The sequence below is a fragment of the Ursus arctos genome, unplaced genomic scaffold (genome assembly GCF_023065955.2).
Source record: "Ursus arctos isolate Adak ecotype North America unplaced genomic scaffold, UrsArc2.0 scaffold_2, whole genome shotgun sequence".
Lineage (NCBI taxonomy): Eukaryota > Metazoa > Chordata > Mammalia > Carnivora > Ursidae > Ursus > Ursus arctos.
This window is the reverse complement of record NW_026622874.1, coordinates 81,757,269-81,781,935: the sequence shown is the minus strand read 5'-3', so window position 1 is coordinate 81,781,935 and position 24,667 is coordinate 81,757,269. Positions and strand designations below refer to the sequence as shown.

Below are 24,667 nucleotides of genomic sequence, written 5' to 3'. Positions count from 1 at the left end.
CTTGGAATTTTTATCTGCTGATTGCATTCACTGATGCCCTTCTCACATAAACCACAATCTTAATACCTTGGTGAATGTAAGCAAAGCAAGAATTTGCTGTTCCTTCTGTGTGGCACCTTTGTTTCTCATTCACCTGCACAGCAAGAGCGGCTCTTTGACGTTTTACCTTTATTTGAGGTGTACCTCTTAAATAGTCCACCTTTGGCAGGTTCTCCAGACTTCCCTTAGCCCCTGAATTGCTATCAGAAGAAAACACCAAAATCTCTAGTGCTCAACAGAAAATCCGAACACAAAAGCTATCTTTGGCATTCAATCACCTCCCATCTAATTTTTTGGACTTTGTGCCACCTCAGCAATGTTTATAAACAGAAAGAATTTTTAAAAAATATTTAATCAGTATCATAGTTGTTTTGGCCAATGAGTTGCTTCTGGGGATTTGTCCACTTTACCTGCTCTTCAGCAAGCTACCTTCAGCCTGACTTTGACATAATGAGTCTCTGCACTCATAGTTTTACTACACTTCATGACAGGTGGTAGGTATGACTCTCTTCTTTGTAAGAACCAACCAAGTGGTAGCAGTGTTACCGAAAACAATAAAAATACCTATGAAATGTCAATTTTACCATAAAGCAATTTGTTTTATAGTACTTGTACCTTAAATGACCAAGAGAAGGTAATACTCTAATTACTCAGCATATATGAAAGATATAAAGGTGAAAATGGTGAATATTTGTTATCTAAAAAAGAAGATATACTTATTTTTTAATAAATGATAACAGAAAATGACCACTGGAGAAGTAATTGTACAAATTCCCTAACTTAGCCCAGTCTGAATTTATCCAGTTACATACCCCTCTCAAATGTGAGAACACAAAGGGTAGAAGTCGATTCTCATGTGCCTTTTGCATATCTGACGTGGTTCTAGGAATGTGGTGAGTGATCCAAAGATTTTAAAGAGCAAGTGAGTGGATGAATGAATATTTCCACATGACCCTATTTCAGTTGACACCCTATTGTCACATGTGACCTTATGTCAGTTTTACGGGCATCCTCTGCTGTATTGATTTTCCTGTGCCCTTCCTCTCAAGTCATTTTACGTGTATATGATATCTGTCTTTTTTGTTAAAGTATAATAAGCAGAGCCTGGATATGAGGTGGCAGCTGAAGGTTAGAAAGAGCTCCCAAATGCAATCATCTTTAAGATCAACTGAAACGCTGAGAATCTGTCAACGGAGGAGTCTTAGACTCACCTGTATCGAAGAATGTGGAAATCAGAAAGCCGAAGAATATAGAGGCGACAACGAAGCACAGGAAAAAGACGAAGACGAGAGATGGGTCACTGTACTGGAGGACTACCTCAGGTACGATCTAACAAAACAAGTGGGATGTCAGTTTAGTCCTACTGGAAGAGGTGTCATAGATAAACAAGGGAGGCCAAAGAAAATACCCTTACCACTTGAGTAGTCCTAGTGAAATGGGTCACTGCTCAGAGAGATGCAAAGTGAACTAAGTAACTCTTTTCTTGGGGAAGGGCTGCCCACCTAGGTCTATGGTTTTGTGTGCTGATAAACCGAGCCACTTCTGAATTCCCAAGGGGACTCAGTGAAAAACTATGCATGTATTCTTTCAGAAAATAAAACCCACTCAGCCCATTCCCACCGTTATTTTAACCCTTTCGAACTTTAGATGCAGCGTTCTGCATTCAAATACATACTTGCCTTGACAAATAAAATCACGCATAGTAAACAGATGATAATTAAAAACATCAGAAAGAATGAGACAAAATAGGAAGCCCAGAGCATAGCATTACTGAGTCCTATCATGAGCTGGTACTCCTGTAGAGAGTAAACACAAACCAAATGTCATGAAAAACAATTCATAGTTTTCAAAATGCATTCATAAATATTATCTGACTTATTTCCTACAAAAACTTACATAGGTTAAGTATTGTCATCCTCATTTTACAGAGAAATCGAGTCTCAGAATAGTTAAGTGACCTGATCAAAACCATCCACCTAACAAGTGGCAGTGCTACAATTCCAACTCAGAATTTTGAGTCCAGATCTCCTCCCTGATAACTTACCAGTTGTGGTTCTAACACAAGAAATACTTAACTAAAAATTTAAAACACAAAAAATAAGACCACCTTTCTCTTCATTATATTCTACCTCCAGGAAGTCTTAAAGAAAGGTAATACAAGCTTTAATTCAATTATATACTAAAGCAGGGACAGGCAAACTACAGCCTATGGGCTAAATTCAGGCTGCCTCCTACTTTTATAAATAAAGCTTTATTGGCACACAGCCATGCTCACTCATTTCTGTACTGTGGTTGCATTCATCCTATAATAGAATTGATAGCTGTAATATGGCCTGCAAAGCCTAAAATATATATTATCTGGTTTTGTTTCCAGGTAAAGTTTGCTATTTCCTAATTTACATAAACCCTTCTAATTTTATAGATCATAACGCCAGACTCAAAGAGGGTGAGTTGCTGCTACAAAGCTGCACGGAAGGAGCTCCCTGTTCGGTGCTCTTCCCCCTCCATCATGCTGCCTCTGTACATTTCTGAGGCTACTTTTCTGTGGTACAGTGAATCTGAGACAGATTCCCCTGGTTTGAATCCTCACTCTGTCACTTACCTGCAATATAACCTTGAGCAAACTCCTTGACCTCTCTGTGCCTCAATGTCCTCATCTGTCAACACTAAAATCCAAATAACATTATGGGCAAGTTCACAGATTTTTAGTAGTGAGCTTTGTGAACTATAATTCAGCATAGTATCCAAAATATATAAAGAACTTATAAAATTCAACACCCCAAAACCAAATAATCCAATTAAAAAATGGGCAGAGGACATGAACAGACATTTCTCCAAACAAGAAACAAACAGCCAACAGACACATGAAAAGATGCTCATCACTTATCATCAGGGAAATGCAAATCAAAATGAGATATCATCTCACACCTGTCAGAATGGCTAAAATCAACAATACAAGAAACAACAGGTGTTGGCAAGGATGTGGAGAAAAGGGGAAAGGAACCCTCCTGCACTGTTGGTGGGAATGCAAACTGGTGCAGCCACTGTGGAAAACAGTATGGAGGTTCCACAAAATGCTAAAAATAGAGCTACCCCTGATCCAGCATTTACCCAAAGAATACAAAAATTCTAACTCAAAGGGATACATGCACCCAATGTTTATAGCAGTATCACTTACAATAGCCAAATTATGGAAACAGCCCAAATGTCCATTGACTGATGAATGGATAAAGAAGATGTGGTACATACATACACTGGAATATTGCGCAGCCATAAAAAAGAATGAACTCTTGCCATTTGCAATGACATGGATGGAGCTAGAGAGTAAAATGCTAAGTGAAGTAAGTCAGTCAGAGAAAGACAAATACCATATGATTTCATTCATGTGGAATTTAAGAAACAAAACAAAGAAGCAAAGGGAAAAAAAGAAAGAGAGAGAGAAATCAAGAAATAGACCCTATTATTTATAGAGAACAAACCTGACGGTTATAAGAGAAGAGGGAGGTGGAGGGATGGGTGAAACAGGTGATGAGGATTAAGGAGTGCACTTGTCATGATGAGCACAGCGTGACTTACAAACTGTTGAATTACTACAGTGTACACCTGCAAATAATGTAACACTGTACATTAACTAACGAGTTTAAATAAAAACTTAAAACGTTACACGATCATTTTAATTTAAAAGGATAATAAAAAGAGTCAAATTAGTGGTGCTAGTTTCCAAAAGCTATTCAAAAGAGGGGTTTTTTACAATATCATTAAAGTAATGTATTTTAATTATAATATTTCAGTATTAAACTCTGAGGCCTTAGTGTCCTCGGTCTAGTACATAGGAAATGCTTAAAATCGTGTACTGAATAAGCAAATAAATGTGAGGATATCTGGTCATTTGATTCTTTCCAATATCCTTAGAAATGGATTCAGGTATATTTTATTATGCCAAGGAATCAAATAAGGAAATAAAGTATTAATGAAAAGACTACAGAACCATGAAAAAAAGAGATTTACTAAGGATCACTGACAAATTCAGTCCTTTAAAGCAAATTTCAATGAAAAATCAAAAAGAGAAAGTTTACAATGAACCTGAGTAACCTACAAAGGACACCAAAATTCCCAGGTGGCAAACTTATATGTATAGATATACTAAATTGTTCAAAGATCTCTTGGTAAGTGGCTCAGGCCTGTTTTCCTTGTCAATTTTTATTTTTTAACATACATTATTTATGTAATAGACATCAATATTTTAGAAGAAAATCATTTGGAATTGTGTGCCTGTATCTTAAAATGAGTGGTGAATGAAGCTAAGGCAGCAACCCAGCCAAGATGCAAGGTAACTCTGTCTTAAATAAGAGCACATGGTCTCTACAGTTCTTTCATACAAAATTTCTAATATAAACAAAATCTAAGAGAAATGGAAGGATTCCACTTCTGGCCTACATGGGACAAATGGGACCAGATTTACTCTCTAACTAGAAACAACTTCAAAAAACAAAAAAAGACATCTATACAATGAATATCACTCAGCCATAAAAAAGAAGGAATCCTACCATTTGCAACAATACAAACGGAGCTTCAGGGCATTATACTTAGTGAAATTTCAAGGCAGATACATGTGAAAAAAGGACATATATAGAGTGGAATATTATTCAGCCATAAAAAGGAAAGAAATTTTTTGATTTGCAACAACAGGAATGGACCTTGGGGATGCTATGCTTAGTGAAATAAGCCAGACAAACGCTTTATGATATCACTAAATGCAAAATCTAAAAACAAAAATAACAACGAAAAGCCAACTCACAGATACACAGGACTGGCAGTTGCCAGAGGCTGGGGGTAGGGGAAGGTGCTTAAAAGGCACAAATTTCTAGTTATAAGATAATTAAATCCTGGGGACATAATGTACAGCATGATGACTAGAGTTAGCAATACAATATGTATATCTGAAAATTGCTAAGAGAATAGTTCTTAAAAGTTCTCCTTACACACACACACACACACACACACACACACACACAAATTCATAACTGTGTATAGGGATGGATGTTAACTGAACTTATTATAATCATTTTGCGACGTATACATATATCAAATCATTATGTTGTACACCTAAAACTCTACACTTTATAGGTCAATTATATGTCAACTAAAAAAGTAAAAAATAATTTTTAAAGGAAAGAAACACAAGTGAAAAACTGATTTTCAAGACATGGAAGATGAGTCAATAAAGGCCAGTAGTCCCTTAGAGAAGAATGAAACAAAAGAGATTAGCCCCGTGATCAATCACTTAGCTAGTTGCTAACTACTTGCCTAGCTAACTGGAGTGAGAGCCCAGCAATGTTCCTGAGAGCAGAAGACAGCTGGGAATCCATGGAGGATAAGGTGGCTGGAGTTTCCAATGTCAGATAACAGCAGAAAGATGATCACAGAGGGAGAGCTCCAGGGATCTTTGAAAAGTACTCCTATAATCTTCATGTTAGTACTCATCAGTCTGTATATATGAAGAATGGGGTCAGGGCCATGACAAGAAACACTTGTAAGAACAAATACATATAGTTAGAAATAGTTCCTGTTCCCACCAGCCAGAGTTTAAAACCACATAATTTAAAACCACATAATTATGGGTCATAAGTAGAATACGTCCAAGGATTTTGTGTTAACGGTGGGCCAAATTTAGCCCTAGACCTGGGTTTTCCAACCTCAGCTCTACTGAAAACATATTCAGTGCAAAGCATTATCCTACGTGTGTCATATACATCAGGATTTCTCACTGTCAGCACTATTTGTATTTCGGACTAATTTTTAATTGTGGGGGGAGGGGAGGCTATCTCATGCATTATAGGATATTTAACAGCAACACTAAACTACATACTAGGTGCCAGTAGCAATCATCCTAGGTATACAAATATCCCAAGGCATTACTAAATGTCCTCTGGGAAGAAAAGAGACCCCAGTTGAGAACTACTGCCTTAGAATAAATGCCACTCTAGTCCCACTTAACAAAAATTAAAAGCAAGACCCCAAAGGATAATACTGATTCCAGATTATTTAACTCAGTTTCAAAATAAAACTGAAGAATATAAGACTACAGAAATACCCAAGACACAACAAAGTAAAATCCACAATGCCCGGCATTCAATAAAGAATTGATGTGATGGACAATCTCTAAGTTGACCCCTAGCCTCTCTGCCCTTTGTTGTTCACACTCCTGTGTGGTTCCCTCCCATTGAGTGTGGGTGGGTCACACAACTTATTTTAATCAATAAAATGTAGCAAGGGTGATGAAATGTCACTTCTGCAATTATGTTACATAGGATTACGGCACTTCTCTCACTCTGAGACTCTTCCCTCCTGCTCAATTTGATGATGCTGTAGGTCATTGTAGAAGGCCCATAAGTCAAGGTGCTGAGGACAGCCTACATCCAAGTCAGAAAGAAACTAAAATACTCAGTCCTACAACTATAAAAACTGAACTCTGCCAACAACTAAAAGAGCTTAGAAAAGATTCTTCCCCTATTTGAGACTCAGATGAGACCACAACTCTGGATGACATCTTGATTGCAGCCTTGCAGAAAACCCAGCAAAGCCATGCCTGAATCCAACACACAGAAACTATGAACCAATAAATGTGCTTATTATAAGCTACTAAGTTGTAGTAATATTGTTATATAGTAGTAAATAAATAATACATGACGTATGCAAAGGAAGAGACATATGACCCATATGTAGAATACAGCAAGTGAAAAGAAAACTCGATCATCAAAACTGACACACAAATGTGCAATTATAGAATTAGTGGACAAGGATACTAAAGATTACTACAACTGCATTCCATCTGCTTAGTAAGCTATAAGAAAATGTTACATGCTCAGTAAACACATAGAAAATATAAAAGTATCTGAGACAAAAAATACACTAGAGAGAATTAACATCAGATTAGATGTTGCAGAAAATATTATTGAACTTGAAGACACGGTAATACCAAAATGAAACACAACAGGCCTGAAAAAATTGAAAAGAGCATCAATAAGCCATGAGACAAATTCAGGTAGCCTAATATAGGTCCCGGAGGGAATGAAGGGAGACAGATGGCCTAAGAGATATGTAGAAATAGAAACATCAAAATTTTTCAAAATTCTGACCAATCACAAACCCACAGATACAAGAAGCTCCATGAAATCCAAGCACAAGAAACACAAAGAAAACTATACAAAGGAATATCATAGTCAAATTGCTGAAAACTAGTAAAACAGGAAATCTATAAAGCATCCTCCCAAAATGACACATTATGTACAGAGTGGGGGAAAGCCCCATTTCACTGGAAACAGGGGAAGCAACATAAAAATGGATCAGATATTTAAATACTAAAGGAAAAACTTCTTACTTCAGAATTCTTAACACAACGTAAATACCTTTCAAAAATGAAAGCAAAATAAAGACCTTGCCAGATATATAAAAGTTGAAAGAATAAAATCAATAGAACAGCACTACAAAAAAATGTTAAGACATTCAGGCAGAAGGAAAATGATATAGGATGGATCTGGATCTACACAAGAAATAAAGAGAACAGAAAGTGAGAAATACACTAGAAAAATATAAAACTTTTTTCTTATTAAATCTCTTTAGATTTACTTTTAAAAGCAAAAATAATACCAATACATTGTAAAGAAGTAAAAGGTATGACAAAACTGGCAAACATGTATACTATAAACCCTAAAGCAACCATGAAAATAACCCAACTAAGAGTTATTGACAATAAGTTACAGCCAATAAGACAATAAGTTCAACTAAATGATAAGAGACTCAATAAAAAAAAACAGCAATAGTAAAGTCACAGGATACAAAATTAATATACAGAAATCTGTTGCATTTTTATACACTAATAATGAAGCACCAAAGAGAGAAATTAAGTGAATAGTACCATTTGCAATTGCACCAAAAATAATAAAATACCTAGCAATAAACTTAACTGAAGAACTGACAGACTCTGAAACTATAAAATACCAAAAGAAACTGAAGATGACACAAACAGAAAGAAATTCCATGCTCATGGATTGGAAGAACACATATTGTTAAAATGTCTATATTACCCAAAGCAATCTACAAATTTATTGCAATCCCTATCAAAATACCACCAGCATTTTTCACAGAGCTAGAACAAACAATCTTAGAATTTACATGGAACCACAAAAGACCCTGAATAAACAAAGGAGGTATCACAGTTCCAGATTTCAAGTTATACTACAAAGCTGTACTGATCAAAACGGTATAGTATTAACACAAAAGCAGACACACAGATCAATGCAATAGAAAATCCAGAAATGAACCCACAACTGTATGGTCAATTAATCTCCAACAAAGAAGGAAAGAACATGCAGTGGAAAAAATCTCTTCAACAAATGGTGTTCCAAAAACCAGAGAGCAACATGTAAAAGAATGAAACTGGACCACTTTCTTATACCATACACAAAGACTCAAAATGGATTAAAGACCTAAATATGAGATGGGAAACCACTAAAATCCTAGAGGAGAACATGGGCAGTAATCTCTTTGACATCAGCCATAGCAACGTTTTTCTAGATATGTCTAGAAACAAAGGCAAAAATAAACTATTGGGACTACATCAAAATAAAGAGCTTCTGTACATTAAAAATCAACAAAACTAAGACAAGCTACTGAATGGGAGAAGATATTTGTAAATAATATATCCAATAAAGGGTTAGCATCCCAAAATATATTAAGAACTTAATACAACTCAATACCCAGAAAACATATAATCCACTTAAAAAACAGAGAGGCCCTGGATAGACATTCTTCCAAAGAAGACATATGGATAATCAACAGACACATGAAAAAATGTTCAACATCACTAATCATCAGGAAATGCAAATCAAAACCACAATGAGATAACACCTTACACCTGCCAGAATGGCTAGAATCAGAAGGACAAGAAATAAGTATTAGTGAAGATATGAAGAAAAAGGAACCTCTCACACTGTCGGTGGGAATGCAAATGGGTATAGCTACTGTGGAAAAAAGTATGGAGGTTCCTCAAAAAATTAAAAACAGAATTACCATATGATCTAGTAATTCCACTATTGGGTATTTACCCAAAGAAAATGAAAACACTAATTACAAAAGATATATGCATCCCTATGTTTATTGCAGCCTTATTTATAATAGCCAAGATATGAAAGCAACCCAAGTGTCTACCAATAGATGGATTAGGAAGATGTGGCATATATATAATGAAATATTATTCAGCCATGAAAAAGAATGGGAACTTGTCATTTGCAAGGATGTGTATTCTAAATATAAAGAGATTAACTACATACTGAAATAGAAAATTTTCAAAAGGAACAAGGGACTTATAACACAATATTCAAAATATTCAGGATACAACCCCAAATTACTCAGCAAACTAAGATAAGGAAAATTTAAACTCTAAAACCATAAAGAAAATCCTCAGATGCCAAATCAAGATGACACAGATATTAGAATTATCTAATAATGACTTTAAAGGAGCTTTCATTAAAAAAGTGCTCTAATAACAATCAATCATGAACACTGACAACTCAATAGTCAATAATAATAGACGGAGATCTTTAACATACTTCCCTCCATAACTGATATAACTGACATAAAAATCCATGTTAAAGATATAAAGAGGGGCACCTGGGTGGCTCAGTCAGTTAAGCAACTGCATTCGGCTCAGGTCATGATCTCAGGGTCCTGGGATCAAGCCCTGCATCAGGCTCCCTGCTCAGTGGGGAATCTCCTTGTCCCTCTCCTTCTGTCCCTCCCCCTGCACATGTGTGCTCTCTCTCAGTTTCTGTCTCAAATAAATAAATAAAATCTTAAAAAAAAAAAAAAAAGGATATGAACAACAGGGGAGCCTGGCTAGCTCAGTCAGTAGAGCATGATGTGACTCTTGATCTCAGGGTTGTGAGTTCAACTCCTACACTGGGTGTAGAGATCCCTTAAAAAATAATAATAATAAAGTTTTTAAAAAGATATCAACAACGAGGTGACCTGGGTGGCACAGTCAGTTGAGCATCCAACTCTTGGTTTCAGCTCAGGTGTGATCTCAGTGTCCTAGGATCAAGCTGGTTTTGGGTTCCATGCTCAGCACAGAGTCTGCTTGGAATTCTCTCTCCCTCTGCCCCTCCCACTCATGTTCATGCACGATCTCTCTCTCTCTCAAAATAAATAAATAAATCTTTTTTTTTTTTTTTCAAAAAAGATATGAACAATATAGGGGTGCCTGGGTGGTTCAGTTGGTTAAGTGTCCGACTTGATTTTGGCTCAGGTCATGATCTCAGGGTTGTGAGTTCCAGCCCTGCATCAGGTTCCACACTGGGCAGGGAGCCTGCTTAAGATTCTCACTCTCCTTCTTCCTCTGCCCCTCCCCCACCTCTCTCTTTCACTCTCTCTAAAAATAAAATATGAATAACATTATTATAATATGCACAGAAAGCTACACCCATTGAACACACAATACACATTGTTTTTAGTGCACACATGCATGTAGAACGTTTGCTAACATTGGCTACAGTCTAGCCCACAGAGCTAGTGCCACCAAAATTTCAAAAAACTGAACTCAAATTCTGGCTCCAAATATGTTTGAAAATTTTTAAATGCTTTTCTAATTATCTTATGGGTCAAAGAAAAAATCCACAATGAAAACTAAAACTCTTGTGAACTATATGGTAAAGAAAATACTATACTTCAATTTGTAGGTTGCAACTAAAGTTATGACTAGAGGTAAATTTGGAGGCTTAAATACAAAGATTAGAAAAGAAGACTATCTAAACACCTAGGGAGAACTCAGCCAGCACAGGCTGGGCACAGAAAGCATTAATCATAAGGGTAAAGACTTCATTACATCAAAATCAATAACATCTATAAATCCAAAGACACTGTTAAGACAAGCTACAGACTGGGAGTAAATACTTGCAACACATACATCACACAAAAAACTAGTATTCAAAATATATAAAGAATGCATGTAAATTGATGAAAAAAGACACACAACCCTATAGAAAAATGGGAAAAAGACTTTTGAACTGACACTTCACAAAAGAGGATATCCATGTGGCCAATAAGCATATGAAAAGGTGCTCAACAACATTAGTTAACGAGGGAAGTCAAAACTACAATGACTCGGTTCCTTCCACGATTTAGCTATTGTGTGGAACCAAGATGCCCTTCAACAGATGACTGGAGTAAGAAGTTGTGGTCCATATATACAATGGAATATTACTCAGCTATCAGAAAGAACGAGTTCTCAACATTTGCTGCAACATGGACGGCACTGGAGGAGATAATGCTAAGTGAAATAAGTCAAGCAGAGAAAGACAATTATCATATGATTTCTCTCATCTATGGAACATAGGAACTAGGAAGATCGGTAGGGGAAGAAAGGGATAAAGAAGGGGGGGTAATCAGAAGGGGGAATGAAGCATGAGAGACTATGGACTCTGAGAAACAAACTGAGGGCTTCGGAGGGGAGGGGGGTGGGGGAATGGGATAGACCGGTGATGGGTAGTAAGGAAGGCACGTATTGCATGGTGCACTGGGTGTTATATGCAACTAATGAATCATCGAACTTTACATCAAAAACCAGGGATGTACTGTATGGTGACTAACATAATATAATAAAAAAAATTTTTTTAAAAACCCACAATGACTATACTATACCTTGGCTAATTGAATTTAAATTAAAAAATAATAAACAAACAAATAAATAAAATAAAATAAAACCACAATGAGATACCACTATACGCCTTCCAGAATGGTTAAAATTTAAAAAGACTAACACCACCAAGTGTTGGCATACTTACAGAGGAAGAGTTAACTCTCATACGTTACTGATTAAGAAAACAAACTGGCACAAACATTTTGGAAAAACATTTGGCCTTATTTAACAGGGTTGAAAACATGTATACTGCACACTCCATCAACCTCAATCCTAGGTATAAACCCAACAGAAAAATGTGCACGTGTGCACTAAAATATTCACAATAGCTTACTGTAATAGCCCAATAAATGAACAACCAAGCATCCATCAACAGAAGAGTGATACATTGTGAAATATTCATCAAATGTCATAGTACACAGCAATGAAAATGGCCAAATTGTAGCTACACAGAAGAACACAAAAGGAAAGCTATTGTATAATTCTATCTAAATAAAGTTCAAAACCAGGTAACACTAACATAGGGTTTTAGAAGTTAGTGATTATCTTTTTTTAATTATGTTCAATTAGCCAATATAGTTTTTGATGTAGTGTTCAACGATTCACTAGTTGTGTGTAACACCCAGAGCTTGTGGAAGAGGGGTGGTGTAGTGATTTGGATGGAATGTGAGGAATTTCTGGATTGCAGGCATCATTCTATTTCTTGACTGGAATAGTAGTTAAATGGGTGTGTTCACGTTGGGTAATTCAGTGATACGTACACATAGGTATGTATATTTTATATGTATGTATTTTATATTTCAATTAGAAACTTTAAAATGAAAAAGTAAATAGAAATTTAAACTACCTGACTGAAGTTTGTGTAACATGACCTGGAGACACAAAGAGAAAACTAGTAAATTGTAGTTGAAAATAGATTTCAAAGAGATTACTCACCAGTTCTAAAAGAGAAAAAGACGTGCTGGTCAAAGAAACAAAAATAAGAATGGTACAAAATGAACCATTTGAGGTGGAAAGAAAAGGGTTTAATGTGAAGTAAGACTAAGGAGAAACGGTGGTTAGGGAAACCAATGAGAGGATTTCTGCAATAGCTGGATGGTAAAAAATCAGAAAGAGCTTGTACTAGAAAACGACATTCCTACACGTGGAGAGAAAGAAACAGAATTTAGAAAACAGATAACTACTGTGGACGTCTACATAACATTTCCTATGTACTACAGCCAGTATCTCTTGAATCATTGCCATAACCCTATGTGGTAGGAGAATTTTTACCTCCATTTTACAGTCAAGGCACAGAGAAGTTAAGAAACTTACCTAAAAGTTATAGAGGCAGGATATGGCAGCATTCTAAATATTATCTATACTATACTATACCATACCATACTATACTATACTGATAAGATTGAAGTTTCAAGCCTGGGTGATTTGGGGGATGATAATTTCATTAGCATATCCAGGCAACCTGGAAGGAGGGACAGTCCCTTGCCCCAGAAAAGAATGATTTTTCTTTCTATAATTTTCTGTCTTCATTAAACCCAAGCATCACTGTCCCTTCAGGAAACACAGCATATTTCCTCACACCAATACAAGATCAAACTACATTAAGAATAACCTGATATGTGGAAAAGAAAGCTGCTGAAAGAAGTGTGTGCAAAATTCCAGAATATGAAGTTAATTATGTACATATTCATTTCCACTGATTTCTACCACCCAAATATTTCTTAAACTCTTCCTTCCTTTGTTCTAAACCACCCTGACTTAGGCCCTCCCTGCTTTTCTCCCGCTCTGTTATAATTGCCTCACAATTGGTTCCACGTCTTCAGCCTCGATATCGGAGTCAAACTTTATGGGAGCACACTACAGCCTATAGGCCAAATCCAGCCCATAAACTACTTTTGTATGTCCTGTGAGCTAAGAACAGTTTTTGCATTTCTAAATGGTTGAAGAAGAAGGAGGAAGAGAAGGAGGAGGAAGAGGAGGGGGAGGGGGAGGAGGATGACGATGAGGAGGAAAGAAGGAGAGGAGAAGAGGGGGAGGGGGAGAAGGGGGAGGAAAGGAAAAGGATATGTGACAAAGATGCATGTGGACCACAAGCCTAAAAAATTTACTGTTCTGTGCTTTCTGCAAAAATCTTGGCAACCCTTAATCTAAGTCAAGCTCCCCCCACTTCCTTTCCAGAGTCATTCTTCTGCTAGCAGCACTGATAGGAACACTGATAGGATACTGATAGTCTCAAAGCCCATCCTCTGGGGCTGTCTCCCCATTGCACAGACCAAGCATCACACCCTCAGTACTTTAAGAATAACTTTTCCACACCTGTAGGTATTTAATATTATAAAAGTAACTCAGTTTCCTAATATCTCCTCAACTAAACCTTTAACAACTAGTAGGTAGAAACTGTGTCCTCTCTTTTTAACTCCCATTTGTTGAGTGCTTACTATAGGTGAGAGACTGACCTAGATACTTTTTAAGATTAAATGTCACTTAATCCCCCTGATAACCCTAGACATTTGGTATTATCTTCAATTTACATCTTAAGAAACAGGCTCTGATCACAGAGTTAATTATTGGTGGAGCCAAGATTTAAAGCAGAGCTCTATCAAAGTCCTTGATAAAAAGTAGATAATTAATAAATAAATGAACAAATTAACGGATAGATGGATGAGTCAATGGTTTTCTCTCTGACTCTAGAGCCACGGTTTTTTACAGTATGGTCTTAATTTGACTTAACATTGAAATTCATCTCAAATCTTGGAATTAAAGTATATCTTAAATTAGTCTAACTTAAGAGCTTATATGATTATTTCTTTGTTGCCCATTTTATTCCAAAAAGGATTCAGGACATTTAATATATGACCTTTCTCCATAATATTCATGTTAAATAGTCATTCAGTCAATAAATCTACAGGCCAAATCAAGAATTTAGATAAAAGTAGAACATCAGAAAATTTGTATATTTGTATATTGCTATTGCGATATAACTATTCACCACTGCTAAATGTATAGAACACAAAATCTGTTCCACAGGCCCAAAATGCCACAAAGAAAGTGAAGTTACCTTTAATCTCTTTTCCTTTTCCGAAACAATGGTCCTGATGAGCGTAAGTTCAGTTAGAGAAAAGATAAGTAAAATTATCAAAGGGAAGATATGTATAAAAAGCGACAAAAAACTATCATTATAATAAGCAGGGGATGGAAACCTCCTAAGATAAATGAAGACATCATTAAACAATTGTTCTACAGCTCTGCCGTTATGGTACGTCATGATGGCCTGATCTACGACATGCTGCAAAAGCAGGAACCCTTCTCTGATGTACCCTAAATGAGAAAACAAAGATGGTCAAGTTCAGTATACCAAGAAACAGCCAGGCAAACACAGAAGGCAATTTGGGTAATTCAAAGCTTTTAACTCAAAGAACAAAATAATTTCCCAAAACCTATAGTGATTTGGAACACAAACAGATAATAAATAACATGGAATTGTATTACTATCGTCCCAAAACTAAAATACTACATGAAAATGATAGTTGCTTTATGTAATTTTATCAGCCAAAATAAATGAGAATTCAATACCAGACATACCAGACATATAAATAGAAGTGATGCTCAAAATAAGATGTGATACAATCCTATTTACAATAGCATCAAAAAGAATAAAATATATAGGAATAAACTTAACCGAGGAGGTGAAGGACTTATACACTGAAAACTACAAAACATTGCTGAAAGAAATTAAAGATGACACAAGTAAATGGAAAGAAATTCCTTGTTCCTGGATTGGAAGACTTACTGTTGTTAAAATATCCATACTACCCAGAATGATCTACAGATTCAATGCAACCTCTATCAAAATCCTTGTGATGAGCACCAGGTGTATGTATGGAAGTGCTGAATCACTAAATTGTATACCCAAAAGTAATATTACACTGTATGTTAACTAACTGGAATTTAAATAAAAACCTAAAAAAAAAATCCCAATGGCCTTTTTTGCAGAAACAGAGAAAACAGTCCTAAAATACATATGAAATTGCAAAGAACGTTGAATAACCAAAACAATCTTAAGCAAAGAGAGCACTTGCTCTTGTGAGCTGGAGTCCTCACACTTCCTGATTTCAAAATATAATGCAAAATTACAGTAATCAAAAGAGTATTGGTATAGTAGCAGCATAAAGACAGACATAGAGACCAAGAGAACAGACAGTCCAGAAATAAATTCTCACATATATGGTCAAATGACCTTCAACAAGGCCACCAGGGGAAAGGACACTCTCTTCAAAACAAATGGTGCTGGATAAACTGGATATCCACATGCAAAAGAATGAAGTTGGATTCCTACCTTAAACTGCACATAAAAGTTAAATCAAAAGAGATTAAAGACCTAAACATAACAAAACTCGAGAAGAAAACATATAGGGCAAAAGCTTCATGACATTAGATTTCGCAATGGATCTCCTAGATATGACACCAAAAGCACAGGTGACAAAAGCAGAAAACAAACAAATGAGAAGACTTCAAACTTAAAAGCTTCTACACAGTGCACAGTGAAGGAAACAATCAACAGAGTGAAAAGGCAACCAATGGAATGGGAGGAAATATTCACAAACCATATAACTGATAAAGGGTTAATATCCAGAATATATAAAGAGGGTTCTTGAGTGCTTCAGTTGATTAGGCATCAGACTCTTGATTTTGGTTCAGGTCATGATCTCAGGGTCCTGAGATACAGCCCTGTGAGGGGTTATGCACTCAAGCAGGGAGTCTACTTGAGGATTCTCTCTCTCCCTCTCTCTCTGCCCCTCCCCCTGCTCACATGTGCACTCTCTCTCTCTCAAATAAATAAATAAATCTCGGGGCGCATGGGTGGCTCAGTTGTTTAAGCATCTGCCTTCCGCTCACATCATGATCTCGGTGTCTTAGGATTGAGCCTTGTGTTGGGCTCTCTGCTCAGCACGGAGTTTGCATCACCCTTGCCCTCTGCCCCTCCCCCCACTCATGCTCACTCCTCTATCTCAAATAAATAAGTAAATAATCTTTAAAAAAAATGAAAAGTATACATATATACAATGGAATATCACTCAGCCATCAGAAAGAATGAATATCTACCATTTACATTGACATGGATGGAACTGGAGGTTCCACTTACTTAAGTGAAGTAAGTCAATCAGAGAAAAACAATTATCATATGGTTTCATTCATATGTGGAACATAAGAAATAGTGCAGAGGACAATAGGGGAAGGAAAGGAAAACTGAATGGGAAGATATCAGAGAAGGAGACAAACCATGAGAGACTCTGGACTCCTAGAAACAAACTTAGGGTTACAGAAGGGAGCAGGGATGGGGTAACTGGGTGATGGGTATTAAGGAGGGCATGTGTTATGATGAGCACTGGGTGTTATACACAACTAATGAATCACTGAATACTACATCAAAAACTAATGATGTGCTGTATGGTGGCTAACTGAATGTAAATAAATAAATAAATAAACATGACAGTTATTACATTAAAAAAATACATGGAAGCAAAAAAAAATGAAAACACAACAGTCTGAAACCTTTGTGATGCAGCGAAGACAGTCCTAAAGGGAAGTATATTGCAATATGAGCCTAATTCAAGAAGCAAGAAAAGTCTCAAATACACAATCTAACTTTACTCCTAAAGAAGCTAGAAAAGGAACGGCAAATAAAGCCTCAGGCTGGCAGAAGAAGGGAAATAATAAAGATTAGAGCAGAAATAAATAATATAGAAACAAAAAAATTACAAAATTAAGAGATTTCAGATTAATGAAACTAAGAGCTCATTTTTCAAAGAATTAATTCTTCAAAAGAATTAATAAAATTGATAAACCCATAGCCAGATTTATCAAAAAGATAAAAGAACCCAAATAGATAAAAACATGAATGAAAGAGGACATATCACAACCAACACTGCAGAAATACAATTATAAGAGAATACTATGAAAAATTATATGCCAACAAACTGAGCATCCAGGAAGAAATGGACAAATTTCTAGCAACATACAAATGACCAAAACTGAAACAGGGAGAAATAGAAAATCTGAACAGACCCATTACCAGCAAAGAAACTGAATCAGTAATTTAAAATTTCCCAACAAACAAAAGTCCAGGGCCAGATAGATTCCCAGGGGAATTCTATCAGACACTGAAAGAAGAGTTAATATCTATTCTCCTCAAACTGTTTCAAAAAGTAGAAATGGAAGGAAAACTTCCAAATTCATTCTATGAGGCCAGCATTACCTTGATTCCAAAACCAAAGATCCCACTAAAAAGGAGAATTATAGGCCAATATCCCTGATGAACATGGATGCAATAAAATATTAGCAAATTGAATTCAACAGTTTTCAACGGAATTTCAACATTTAATGAATTATTCACCATGATCAAGAGGGATTTATTCCTGGGCTGCAAGGGTGGTTCAACATCTGCAAATCAATCAGCGTGATACACCATATTAATTAAAGAGAGGAGAGGAACCATATGATCCTGCCAATAGATGAAGAAAAAGCATTTGTCAAAATACAGCATCCTTTCTTGATAAAAACCCTCAACAAAGTAGGGATAGATGGAACGTACCTCAGCGTCATAAAGGCCAACAGCTAATATCATCCTCAATGGGGAAATACTGAGAGCCTTTCCCCTACAGTCAGGAACAAGACAAGGATGTCTGCTCTCACCACTGTTATTTAACATAGTACTGGAAGTCTTAGTTTGTCTGATTAGACAACAAAAATAAATAAAAGGCATCCAAATTGGCAAGGAAGAAGTCAAACTTTCACTATTTACAGACAACACAATACTCTATGTAGAAAACCCAAAAGACTCCACCAAAAAATTACTAGAACTCTTACATGAATTCAGCAAAGTTGCAGGATATAAAATCAAAGTGAAGAAATCTTTTGCATTTCTCTATGCCAACAACAAAGCAGCAGAAAAAGAAATCAAGGAATTGATCCCATTTGCAATTGCACCAAAAACAGTAAGATACCTAGGAATGAATCTAACTAAAGAAGTAAAATATCTGTACTCTGAAAACTGCAGGACACTTATGACAGAAACTGAAGAGGACACAAAGAAATGGAAAAGCATTCCATGCTCATGGATTGGAAGAACACGTATTGTTAAAATGTCTGTATTACCTAAAGCAATCTATACATTTAATGCAATCCCTATCAAAATGCCACCAGCATTTTTCACAAACCTAGAACAAACAATCCTATAATTTGTGTGGAACCACAAAAGACCCCGAATAGTCAAAAAATTGTGAAAAAGAAAAACAAAACTGGAGGTATGAGGATTCTGGATTTCAAGCTGTATCACAAAGCTATAGCCATCAAGACAGTATGATACTGGGGGCACCTGGGTGGCACAGCGGTTAAGCGTCTGCCTTCGGCTCAGGGCGTGATCCCAGCGTTGTGGGATCGAGCCCCACATCAGGCTCCTCTGCTGTGAGCCTGCTTCTTCCTCTCCCACTCCCCCTGCTTGTATTCCCTCTCTCACTGGCTGTCTCTATCTCTGTTGAATAAATAAATAAATAAAATCTTCAAAAAAAAAAAAAAAGACAGTATGATACTGGCACAAAAACAGACATATAGATCAATGGAACAGAATAGAGAAGCCAGAAATGGACCCACAACTATATGGTCAACTAATCTTCAACAAAGCAGGAAAGAATATCCAGGGGGAAAAAGACAGTCTCTTCAATAAATGGGGTTGGGAAAACTGGACAGCAACATGCAGAAGAATGAAACGGGACCACTTTATTACACAATACACAAAAATATATTCAAAATGGATGAAAGACTTCAATGTGAGAAAGGAAACCATCAAAATCCTAGAGGAGAACATGGGCAGAAACCTCTTTGACCTCAGCCGTAGCAACTTCTTATTAGACATGTCGCTGGAGGAAGGGAAACAAAATAAAAACTGAACTATTGGGACTTCATCAGGACAAAAAGCTTTTGCACAGGTTAAGCAAACAATCAACTAAAACTAAAAGACAGCCTATGGAACGGGAGAAGATATTTGCAAATGACATATCTGATAAAGGGTTAGTATCCAAAATCTATAAAGAACTTACCAAATTCAACACCCCAAAAAAACAAATAATCCAGTTAGGAAATGGGCAGAAGACATGAATGGACACTTTTCCAAAGAAGACATCCATATGGCTAAGAGACACATGAAAAGATGCTTAACATCACTCAGGGAAATACAAATGAAAACCTCAATGAGATACCACCTCACACCCTCAGGAGGGCTAAAATTAATAATGCAAGAAACAACAGCTGTTGGCGAGGATGCAGAGAAAGAGGAACACTCTTGCACTGTTGGTGGGAATGCAAACTGGTGTGGCCACTCTCGAGAAGAGTTCAGAGGTTCCTCAAAAAGTTAAAAATAGAACTACCCTATGATCCAGCAATTGCACTAGTAGGTATTTACCAAAAGGACACAAAAAAACAGATCTGAAGGAGAACATGCACCCAGATGTTTATAGCAACATTATCAACAATAGCCAAACTATGGAAAAAGCCCAAATATCCACTGACTGATGAATGGATGAAGAAGATGTGGTATACATATATAATGGAATATTACTCAGCCATCAAAAAGAATGAAATCTTGCTATTTGCAGTGATGTGGATGGAGCTAGTGTATATAATGCTAAGTGAAGTAAGTCAGTCAGAGAAAGATAAATACCATATGATCTCACTCATGTGGAATTTAGGAACAGACAAACATATGGGAAGGAGGAAAAGAAAAAAGAGAGGGAAACAAGCCATACAAGACTCTTAAGGATAGAGAACAAATGGAGGGAGGTGGATGGGGGATGAGCTAGATGGGTAATGGGGATTAAAGAAGGCACTTGCTGTGATGAGCACTGGGTATTGTATGTAAGTGATGAATCAATGAATTCTACTCCAGAAACCAACATCGCACTCTCTGTTAACTAACCAAAATTTATATTAAAAAATAATAATAATTTAGAACCATAAATATGCAGGCAATGTTAGTTTATAGAGATGAGTCTATTAAGTCAGCAGAGCCAACTTTTACTAACTAAGACGATATAAATGCAAGGATACACACTGATAAAGTTCAAAAATGCTCTATATGCTTGCTTTTACAATAAAAAACTCAATTTTAAAAATGCACTGCCACAATGAATAAACTTTTTCTCTCATTGAAAAAAATGATTCACACACGTTGCTAGCTTGCAACCAAAATATTAATGTAAGGACGCTGGAGGCCTGCTCACCAGGATCTCCTCCATCATCATCAAATGGGTTCCTGGGTTCTACAGAAGGTAACTCTGGAAAGAGAAGATGTGTATTCCATCCAGTATCTTTTAAGGAGCTTAGCAAATTTGAAGATTTATCAGTACCTGCACCCAAACGCAGATGATATTTTACCTAGAATAAACAATAGAAAGCAAAAAACATGTTAGACCAATGAGCACTAAAAAGCATGTATGAGCAGTGAAAGGAAAAGAAAATACAAAGCTAAAATTTGTCTGAGCAATTCAGGATTCTAAATGATTAGAAGTGGCAGTATCACTGACACAAGAGACAAGCAGCAAGCCTCAGGTGCCATAATCACAGTCAAAGTTTGAAATCAATTAAATTTATATCTCTGCTCTTTCATCTTCAGGCATTTTGCCTCTGAATTACAAAGATGCCAACAATGGTACCTTGATCATTACAAATGTATTTTTCTACACCCACAACTGGCTTGCCTAACTCCGTGAGACCTCAAACAGTTCTATTAATTTTCTTTCCTATTATGTTAGCCAATTATGGTAAAGATTATCTCCCTCTTCAAAAAGTAACTAACAGAAAAGGAAAAAGCCCAGATATAGGGATAATAAAATTTAAATGTAGAATGCTGCATATTTTAAATAAAATTTAAATGTAGAATGCTGCATATTTTAAATAAAATTTAAAAGTAGAACGCTGCATATTTTAAATATTACATGAAAAGTAAACGATACATCTAGAGAGCTGACCCAACCTCGGGGTAAGTAAGAGTAGATCTGAGTAGCCTGACAAGGCAAGAGGCTACAGTTGCCAAAGGTCAGTAGAGGCCGAACAGAGAAGTCCGTGTGAGAAGGAACAGGCAAGTACACCAAGTCTAGGCAAACATTCATACAATTCAGTAATTCAAAAGCAACACTGTAAGTAGCTACAGCATGCTTGAATATTATTAATACACAGTTCTTGACCTCAAGGAACTGACCACGTGCTCAGGGAGCAGAGAAGAGAGACGGGGAGACTTTGGATAGGTAGTTACAGCAATAATTTTACACACATTAATAGTAAGAGTTATCCCAGACAAAGGCGGACAGGCAGAACATCAAAAGGAGAGAGGATAATGTGATCAAAGGCAGAGAAGCAAGAGATCACACAATACATACAAACAACTACTAGGGGTTCAACATTGCTAGAGCATGAAGTTCAAAGAAAGAAGAGGCAACACGAGGCTGGAGGGCTATTCAGAAAACAGGTCACTGATGACCCTGTACTCCACACAAAGGACCTTCTGTAGCTCATGGAGAACCCCTGGAGTGTTTCACACAGCACAGAGACATGATCTTTCCTATGTTCTTAGTGCATCATGGTGTTACCTACGATAAAGAGAGGTCTCACCCAGGAAAATCAGCTAAGTTACCAAAGAGTTGGTTCTGGGGACAGGGAGGGTACAGGAGGTCATGAACTCAGAAAACATAAGACATTCTGTTTCATAAATTGTGGGAAAAAAGAACAGGCACCAGGGGAAATAAGCTGGGGAAAATCTTGTCAGGTATCCATTCTAAATGCTAGACACAGCGAACTGTCAACAAAAACGAAGCTTGTACTGCACCAAAGTTATTTGAAATTTGAGTCAGAGGCTCTATACATACCAATGAACCTGTATCACCATCAGCATATACTTTTGAAGCAGTACTTACTGTAAAGTAGGTTCAGCTGGGGAAAGTGAGGAGAGGAAGGAATAGAAAGAAAGGCTACCTACCATCCTGCTGGTGATTTTTCTTTCTCCTTCCTTCCTTCCATTAGCAAACACTTGTATCCGGAACAGGATTAGGCTCTACGCATAAATACTATAGTTTGATCATTTCCCTCAACCCTGGGTGGCTCATCTCTACCATGTGGTAAAGAGACACACCAAGTCACCAAAGTTCAAACACTATCCATTTTCTCTCCTTGAGGGATGTTATCAGAGTCTTCCTTGGGGTCTGTCCTAATTCTGACGCAACCTGGAAAACTCTAAAAGCTGATACTAGAGATTTAGAAGAGAAATCAGGTAGTTCACTCAAAAGAAAGAAGTCTTTCATGTTGGAATCTCTACTGCTATATATGTATATGCCTTTATTTTAAAGGCCAAACTAACACTTCAAGGACCTCCAAATGAGTTACCGGTGGGGTTATAGAAGCTTCCCTTCATGCCAACAGTGATAATCAAGAATTCTGAAAGTTAAAGCAATTTCCTCTTTGGAGACATAAAACAAATACATTAAAACATGATACAAAGTACAAAAAAGGAGGCATTTACCAAAGCAAAAACAAGCAGCAGGTGGAAAGTTCTATCAAGAGGGTGTAAGAACTCCTGGAGTTCACAGTCCTAGCAAAGGGAGCTACCTCAGCTTAAAAGAGGTCCAGATATTAGTGAAGTGTTTTTGTTTTTGTTTTTGCTTGTAACTTTCATATAATAGCTTTGTTATAAAAGTCACTTCAGATACAAAGTTAGAATGGCAATTACACTTAAAATTAGCTCATTAAAAAGTTTAAATATATTACAGATATGCACTACCTGAAATTCCAGAAGGAATTTAAGCAGGGAATAGACATTGCCAGCCATCTTTTTTACCCAGCTACATTGTTATTTTCTTAAGCACCATTTGCAAGACTGGAAACATCTGCTTGGTCAGGGAGATTAATAAAGTGAATATCCTTACTAAAGCTCCTGTTACTCTATTTTCTGAATATAAGACCATAAGGCAGCAGATAAAAGTTTTCTCCTCATGTTATACATTAGTATAATGTAATGGTTAAAAGCACAGGTATTAAAATAAGTTGGCACGGGGACGCCTGGGTGGCTCAGTTGGTTAAGCGTCTACCTTCGGCTCAGGTCACGATCCCACGGTGCTGGGATTGAGTCCTGCATTGTGCTCCCTGCTCAGTGGAAGCCTGCCTCTCCCTCTGCCTGCCACTCCCTCTGCTTTATGTGCTCTCTTTCTGACAAATAAATAAATAAAATCTTTAAAAACAAACAAACAAGCAAACAAAGTTGGCACAGGATTCAAATCCCTGTACTGTTATATACTAGTAGTTAGGATCTTGGGCAACTTACAATCTTTCCCATTTATAAAATGGGGAGGTTACCTGTATCTCATTAAATCTCTAAAATCTAACATATAATTATAAAGTCTTTAGACAAAAATTTCTTACCTGAAGTGGCAAACTGTCATCGCTGTGTTTGAAGTCATGATCAAATACGATCGCAGCCAGCACCTGAACCTTAGGCTTCCTTTCATACTCGACGTACTTCTCAAACTCTGCTTCTGAAGAAAAGCCTCGAACTGCAGAGAGAAAATCTCACTAAGTCATCACATAAATGGAACACGTCTAATGATTATCCCTATCTGTACACGAATAACATAATCCTTGTTGTAACACATTTTAAAACATTATTACTCAAACATTGACAGTACAGATGACCTAATGGATATCTGCGATACACAAAAATTCTTGTGTTTTATAAAAGTTGGAACACATTATAAACAATATTTAATCATTACAATAACTACATTAAGGTAAACTATGACAAGCGGAACTTTTTAATTGTATTTTGAAATCCAGGGATTAAAAAAATTTTTGAAAGGAAATAAGTGACAAATTATCTCTGCAGAAAGTGTATTT

The 24,667-nt window shown here is 36.6% G+C and overlaps 1 protein-coding gene across 1 annotated transcript in view; it reads right to left on the bottom strand.

The window, feature by feature from the left end:
• The window catches only part of LOC113267546 (phospholipid-transporting ATPase ABCA3-like), a 207,597-nt gene that overhangs the window by 110,229 nt on the left and 72,701 nt on the right, over nucleotides 1-24,667 (bottom strand). Inside the window, exons 4-8 of the mRNA XM_057314991.1 lie at nucleotides 24,197-24,327; nucleotides 21,010-21,163; nucleotides 14,793-15,052; nucleotides 1,719-1,835; nucleotides 1,251-1,368 (exon numbers count right to left, since the gene is read on the bottom strand). Of these exons, the coding sequence (XP_057170974.1) occupies nucleotides 1,251-1,368; nucleotides 1,719-1,835; nucleotides 14,793-15,052; nucleotides 21,010-21,163; nucleotides 24,197-24,327 (780 nt within the window). The remainder of the gene's footprint in view (nucleotides 1-1,250; nucleotides 1,369-1,718; nucleotides 1,836-14,792; nucleotides 15,053-21,009; nucleotides 21,164-24,196; nucleotides 24,328-24,667) is intronic.